Genomic DNA, 8,082 nt, shown 5'->3' with positions numbered 1-8,082 from the left:
CATTTAACATGAAAGCATCTTTTAGGTAAAAATGAACAAACCTAGGAAGTCAATTGGGATGTGACCAATTTTCCATGTTGAGGTTCATAATCGGAGTTGGTGTCAAATAAAACCATTAATGTAAATCCGAACTTCAACAATTTTAGGTTACATTTGATACCGAAGAATGAGAATGAAAGTAGGATGGGAATGAAGATCAAACATGATATTTGAGATGACTTTCATAAACTTTGAATACAAAAACTTCTTATATCTTTAATATGCATGCATCTTCCAAGTAAATGAACAAGCTCGGTTAGTCAATTGGGATGTTGACATATTTTTCATTTCAAGGCTCATAATTGGAGTTGGTGTAAAATAAAACAATAACATAAATACGAGCTTCAATGATTTTAGATTATGTTTCACACATGAGAATGAGAATGAAAATGGGATGGGAATGAAGATTAATCACGAGATTTGAGATGGTTTTCATGACCTTTGAATACAAAAACTTATCACATCTTTAACATGCATGCACTTCCAAGTAAATGAACATGCCGGTAAGTCAATTGGGATGTGGACAAATTTTTCATTTCAAGGTTCATGATTGGAGTTGGTACCAAACAAAACATTAACATAAATCCAAACTCCAATAATTTTAAATTATGTTCCACACATGAGAATGAAAATGAAAATATGAAAGGAATGAAAATCAATCACAATTTTTTAGATGACCATTATAAATTTTGAATACAAAAACTTACCATATCTTTAACATGTGTGTATCTTTCAAGTAAATGAACAAGCCCAATAAGTCAATTGGGATGTAGACGTATTTTTTCATTTCAAGGCTCATAATTGGAGTTGGTGTCAAACAAAACATTAACATAAATTTGAGCTTCAATGATTTTAGATTATGTTACACACATGAGAATGAGAATGAGAATGAAAATATGATGGGAATGAAGATCAATCACAATATTTCAAATGAAAATTGAGCTTGAGACAATACTTCAACAACCTAATCTAAACCGATTTAATATTTTTATAAAATTTATATTATCATGTATAATAATATTAATTAATTTTCTTTTAAGTTTTTTAATAAAAATATCAAATTATAAATCTATTATATGCTTTTTTATTTTTCTAAAAAGACAAATAAATTTATCTTTGCTTTATTTTTATCTTAAAATTTAGTTTTATTTTTCTATTTAAATTTTTATATAAATATATAAAAATATATATTTAAAAATATTGCAGGTGAATTTTTGAATCATATAAGACCCTAGTTAAAAAAAAAAAAAATCATTGTAAACCTTGCAAGTAGCCAAGTACAACCAAACACACCGCAAGCTTGGATTTGATTTCGGTTTCGGTTGGGCGAATATCGGATGCACTTGCCGATGTTTGATCTCTGAAACATTTACACGTGTAGCGCCATGATCGGGCAGTTCTCTTTTCAAAGCTCATCGCAGGTCATTCTGGTAAGTGAAACCTCCACCCGGACAAAACCACAATCTCCCACCTGGTCGTCCACCTCAGATGATCATGGCTCGCTTCATCAGAGCCGTTCAAAGGACCCTCCGTCTTCCTCCTCTTCAACGCTCCTCTAAAACCCTAATTCATGGTCTGCAACTGCCTTCCCTCCAATCGCATAACGCCACCTCCAAATTCATATTCCAAACTCGGTCTTACCAAAACTCTTTCGAAATTCTCAAATCGCCCTTCGAGTCCAACGTTCTCAGAATCCTTCGCAACGAGATCGAATACCTAACGGAAGATGGGCCTCCTAATCAGGTATTTCCCACCCCCTGTTTGGCTCCGAGAAATGAAGGAAGGGAAAAGAAAATTGCAATTTTTAATTATTTAATTATTTATTATTATTATTATTATTATTATTATTTTTTTTTTTTGGTAGTTATTTGAATCAACTCGCCTCAGGCCAATATAACTTATTAGAGTTCTTACGGAGTTTTTGGCGACAAAAATGAAGGAAAAGAAAAGAAAGTGTTGCCTATGGTTGTTGTTCGTCTGCATGATGTCTTAGGCTCCAGAAAATAAAAAATCGAAGGTTCTGTTTGGTTGCTAAGAAAATGTAGGAAAAATAAAGGGGAAGAAGAATGTCTTTTTGTGGTTCAGGTTTCCCAGAAAAAGTATTCAATGCAATGTACTTGACCATTTATAGACATTTGTGCTCATGGAGTGGAGTTTTTGTTTTCTCAAATATTTGATCTCTCGAAAATGAGGGGAAACAGTGATAATTTCTTTTTGTGCCTCTTGAGCTTCTCCAAGACGTCGCTACTTGCATGGTTGATGGGCTTGGTTTGTCTCCAGTGCTAGTTGTTGTTGTTGTTTGGTTTTTTTTTTCAAGAAAAATTTGAGCATAATAGAATAAAAAGAAAATTTCGAATCCCTGGTTTTGGCATTTTGATTAAGAGGAAAAGAAAAAGTGATAGTGCCAGGTTTTTGGGTCTCTGGTGTCCCAAATTAAAGGTTCAAAAATTTTAATTCATTATTAAAATAAGATTCAAATTCTACATATCTTGGGGCAGCAACCAATGGAAACTATGATAAAGCTTTCTGTTTCTTTTATCTTATCCTACATTTTCCCAAGAGAAAATATGGTTCAAGTTTTTTATGTCTTTTCTCTTACCCCACATTTTTTCAGAAAGCAAAAGCATTGACAATTTAAAAGTTTCTTGAATTGTTGTCTCATAATAGTAAGATTCCAATCTCAATTCTACCTTCTTTTTCTTACTTGTATTTTTTTGTTTTTGGCATTGTAATAGCCTCCCAGGATATTCAATTCCTTTACTGTTGAAGATCACCCTGGTCAGCAGTGGGTTACATTGAGAAGCAAATTTAGGGAGAAAGAAGACATTAAAATTGACGTTACAATGTTTGATGGGTGCATTTTTATTCCGAAACTTGATGATGATTTCAATGAAAATGATATCACTGGGCAAGAACTGCGTCCCCACATTAGTTTACTTGTTGACATTTCAAAAGGGGAGGATTGTGATATGTTGGAATTTGTGTGCTCAGCATGGCCAGACTCTTTGGAGATTCAGAAAGTGTTCATCTATCGACATGGACGGTTGCTTCCTAGGCCTTGGTTGGGACCTGGTTTTAAGTATGATTTTTTCCTCTTCTCTGACACTTTGGTTGCTTTCCCAGAATACCTTGTCATGATTTCTATTTCATAATGCAATTTTTGAACTCATTTTAGTTTGAATCTTTTCGATCAAAAAGTGCATATCTGAGTTTTTATTATCATATAGTTTAAATATTAGAATGACATCTGGGACGACCAACCTTTCAATTCTTTTAATTACTCATCTGAATTTCATGGCACTTGCTGGATTTTCTGAAATTTTCATTTAAATTTTTCTTAGCAATATCAAATATTAATACATTTAGGTTTTCCAGATCTATCCTGCAGTCTCCAGCTTCACACTTATTCAACCTTAATTATTGTTCACTTCAGTTTGGGAATCTGGTCCAAATTTGATTTGGGCTGAGATTTAAAACCTTGTATATGTGAAATAAATGAAAATTTTGACATGTATATTAGGTTGTGATTGTTGTGATTAGTATAAGAGGCTTGCTCTCTCTCTCTCTCTTTATTTCTTTTTTATTTTATGGTTATTGTAAGAATCTTAATTTTTTTCTTCTTTCCTTATAACTTCTGGAACATTTCTTTGAGGATTTGTTTGTTGTTCTGGGTTTGGTGGTAACTCTGTTTGGCTTATTTATTTAATTTTCAGGAGTCTGGATTATAAGCTTCAGAATGCACTTTGTGAGTTCTTGGAGGAAAGGGGGGTAAATGATGAACTTTCTGTTTTCTTGCATGAATATATGATGAACAAGGATAGAACTGAGCTTATCCAGTGGTTGAGAAATGTCAAGTCTTTTGTGGAGAAATAGAGACATTCTTTACTATTTCCTGACTGAATTGGTTGTTAGATTTCATTTTGGCATTGTTTAGAAAAATGTTTGCACCAGACTGTCATGATTATGCTCTGTTGGAAAGCATCATTCAAATACCTTGAGGTGCAAACAGCTGTTGACCAAGCAAGAGCAACATATATTCTCATGGTTGGTAATAAGCTGGCGAACCTCCTCGTAGGACAACTGACTAATCACCATCAACGGTGTCACAGCATCGTCGAAATCCAAATTAAAGTTGGAGTTTTGTTCTCTGATCTGATTTTCATTGTGTAGTTCTATTGCAAGCCTTCTAAAGAAAACTAACAAATCATGGAGGTACTTGATTCTCATTTCTGTGTTTGCTGAACCTTTCAGTTTTCCTGAAAAAATAGTTTGTCAGTGGGACTTTGTGTCTGGTAAGTCCTTGTTTCATACATTAAGTAACCTCTCACCAAATAATAAAGTAAACGTAAGACTTAGGAGTCATGATATTCTACCTTGCTTTTGGTGGTGGTGTGTGCTTGCAGAAATTCTGGATGTTTTGAATGCCCACTGACTTTAGTAAGTTTTTTGAATGGTTGGGTACTTGTTGAGGTTATTCCTCTGTTTTCTTTTGTTCAAGCCTTGGTGGTGAAGGGGGGTTTGTTTCTTGTATACCTTGGGTCGCTTTTCTGGCGGTTCTTTTTATTTTAATTTAAGTCTTTATTTATCAAAAAAAAATTCTGCAAGTTTTGAAGAAATACATTACGGTGTGCATTATATCAGGTGGTGACATTGTCGCACCCTATGTTTCATATTTATTTAAATTGAGTCAGATCCTAAAGATGTATAGGATTCAAAATCATATCACAATTCCAATTGTACATTGTAAAAATTGAATCAATACTGCCTTAAAACAAAGGAGAGGGCTTTTGGAGAAAACTAGTCATCAAATAAAAAATAAAGAAATGGTTAATATCAAGCTGGCATCATAGATATTTGTTACTTTTGAATATGTTGTGAACTTTTTCCTTCTAGATATCCTAATTTGGAAAAAATTGAAAATATATGGAATTATTCCAAATTAGAATTGATAAACTTTGCATAATCAATCTCCACCATTTTCAAAATTTTCTTGATTTAGGTAGCTTTATCAATCATGGAAGCCATTCTTTTATTGGTGATTGATGGAATGGCTTATAGATATATGATAGACCTCTTTAGGATTCTTATTCTTTTCTTTAAAGCAAATGATAGGGTCCCTAGAGAAATTAGTGATAGATTCTTGACAAGAAAGCCTTGCATTGTATCTGCATCAGGTCCTTCTCTTTTTCTTTAGTTATGCATGAACTAATTGGGTGTATGTAGGAAACAGGCCATAGTTCATGTTTCCTACTGATGCAGTCTTTGGCAACAAAAGTGGAGTTGGGGTTATTTGAGTTCGAATTGTGGGTTTTTGGAATTTAAAGATTTTATGACATGAAGGTTTATAAATATATGAAATGCAACTTGTAAGGGTAGGAATAATAGGGAGTAATAAAGTTTGTAAGCCAGAGACTGCAGAAATGATTGTTTTTTGGTCTTCAATTAATCATCCATAATGAGGGTACATTGAGAGAAAGGTGCCTATAATATTTAAGTGGGATAGATAAAGTTGAAAATTGCTATGTTGGGTTGTGTGATTATCCAATACCTATCAAAGTAGAGGAAAAGCTCAATTAGATGCTTATACACCAATCTGTATTCTGTGTTGTGGAATGGTTGGTGTTGAAAATACCTACATGTTCATAAAATGGTACAATTCAGTACAATATTATGTTAAAAGGGGACGTTCTTTTGTATGACAAATTTAATTGGGACAAAAGCATCTTGAATGCTTCCATGCTGATGAGATTTAATTTGTTATATGGTCTCAATGATTGAGAGCCTTCGAAATCAGTGCTTAGGATTTTATTCAGCTCAAAGCAATTGGATCTATCAATAAGGTGCTGCTGTAATTAGGAACTCACTAAGGAAGTGTTTGAATGGCCATTGGAGATAAGATCATTTTATTTTTTTGAAATAGATGATTTTCCCCCTTATGTTTAGAATCATTTTTAGAATTTCAATAAGTGACATGGTTTAAGATCATTTTTAATGGCAACTAGTCTATTTAGTTGTTGGTTTTGTTTTTACTAAGGGATCCTGCTTATTTTGCAATAGCTTCGTTTTTGTTTTGTATTTAAGCTGCTGTAGCAGATGGATTTGTGTTCTGGATGCTATGGTACACAAGAGAATTGCCATGAGGAGCACTTGGGAATCAAATCTGATGTTTCCTCTTTTTGCCTTTTGTGTATTTGTTTAATTATGGGAGACTAGTTAGTGTTACCTTAGCTTATGTATAGGATTTGATTGGACCTTATTGTTGTAGGACATGTGAACACCTATTTATATTTTCTTTTCTTCTTTCATAGTCAAGCTGCAACTTCATGGTTAGTGCAGGTGATTTGGCTGCATCATCCACATTTTACAAATTCAGTTCTTCTGGCACTTTGACTCGATTGTGAACATACTAATGAACAACCGGGAATCAGACTGATGCATACTGGAGAGCATTAGAGTAGCAAGTTCCAGAACGAGAAGACTCTAGGAAGGAATAGAATCACAGTTTTGGAATCTTTGACTGAATTATGAACAATAATGTGCCTCTGGGCTAGGATTGAAGTATTCCAAAAACCAAGGAAAGGCTGTGCAGTTCTTGTAAGCTTAGTTCCTATATTCTTGATTTCATGATTGTTTCATCAAAGCAGTGGCACTGATATTATGGCCAGGGAAACCAATTAATCATACAGAACCTCCTGGAAAACCATCATATATTATTATAAGTTTGGGGCCAAAATGGTTTTGTATGGAATATTAAAATTCCAAGGTAGGATGCTTGAGACCAATTAGTCTCATTCTACAATGTCTTCCTCCAAGAAGGATAGAGGTGATTATGTGGCATGTGCCACATCACACTACACACACTCATTGTAAATAGATTTTCAAGCATTTCTAAAAATAGTTTGAAAATGCTAATAATAATGGTTTTTTCTGACTTATTTTGAACAGCTTAAGAATGCTATTCATTAGCAGCCTTTTTGCGTGCTGGAGAACATTATATATAATGTTTGATGTAAAGATGCCATGTCATCGCCTCCATCCTCCTTGGTAGAAGACATGGCAGGATGTGAATAATTAGTTTTAAGCATCCTACCTTTGGAATTTTAATGCTTCATGCATAGCTTTGGCCCCAAACTCGTTCTCTGCCTTGCAATTCGTAGTTTATCAAAAAGCCTGACCCTTCAGGTTAGTCAAGGAAATATAAAGCAAGTGAATGAAATGGATCATAATTTATTGGTGTTCAGTCTATGAACAAACTCTCACGTCGTGGTGCTTTGATAGCAGAGGGAGTAAAAGAAGATCTAGATGTAAAAGGTTAAAACATGTAAATGTACCTGCAAGCTAGTTATGTGAGCATTATATACCTTCATATGTAGAGTGGGTTCCCATGGGCATATGTAGATCTTTGTTGGGTGTGCATTTTGGCACCCTTTGTATACATCCTGTGTACTTTGGAGCACTCTTTTTTTTTACACTTTTTATGGAATTTTATCATTTGCCTATCAAAAAAGAAAAAAAAAATGCATATGTAGATTAGATTTGAAAATACCAGCATTTGATTTAAAATTATCAGATTTACTTAATGAGAAAAGTTCATTGTGTTTGTTGTTTGTGAATTGTGTTTGTCTCAGTGTGCTTGGTTGATAGATCTAGACATCAAGGTAGTGAAGCTTGTGTATGCTTCAAGAATAGGCTTCCCCTGATTGATTTATCGATCTTGACAAGGAAAAAAAAACAGTTTCATGTTTCCATGCGGTGGAGACACTCATTTTGTCGCAGAAACATGGGCATTTTGGTATCTCTCTTATATCTATTTTGTGGCAAAGTTAAATCTAACCAGTTGATTCTGATGCAGCCAAATGGTGATGGAAATATGAGATGGCTGTTGGTGGGTTTGGAAGAATACCCACCCTGCCCTACTCCCATTGGCCCAAGGCAGACACAATGCTAAATTAGGGGTGGTAACAGTTCTAGGATGGTGATCTATCACAGGGGTTGTTAAGTGTCTTTGAGAACCTTGCTTTGTCAATTAATATCTGTCAAATG

At 34.1% G+C, this 8,082-nt stretch overlaps 1 protein-coding gene across 1 annotated transcript; it reads left to right on the top strand.

The window, feature by feature from the left end:
- Nucleotides 1-1,426: 1,426 nt before the first annotated feature.
- Nucleotides 1,427-3,935, top strand: LOC100245704 (uncharacterized protein At2g39795, mitochondrial). Its single transcript, XM_002285307.5, has 3 exons — nucleotides 1,427-1,782; nucleotides 2,775-3,118; nucleotides 3,753-3,935. Exons 1-3 carry the CDS (start codon nucleotides 1,528-1,530, stop codon nucleotides 3,910-3,912), a joined length of 759 nt encoding a protein of 252 aa, XP_002285343.1. The 5' UTR covers nucleotides 1,427-1,527; the 3' UTR covers nucleotides 3,913-3,935.
- The last annotated feature ends 4,147 nt before the right edge of the window (nucleotides 3,936-8,082 follow it).

Source organism: Vitis vinifera, chromosome 4, assembly GCF_030704535.1.
Source record: "Vitis vinifera cultivar Pinot Noir 40024 chromosome 4, ASM3070453v1".
In the NCBI taxonomy this organism is placed as follows: domain Eukaryota; kingdom Viridiplantae; phylum Streptophyta; class Magnoliopsida; order Vitales; family Vitaceae; genus Vitis; species Vitis vinifera.
Note: the sequence above shows the minus strand (reverse complement) of the source record. Positions and strands in the feature narration are given on the sequence as shown.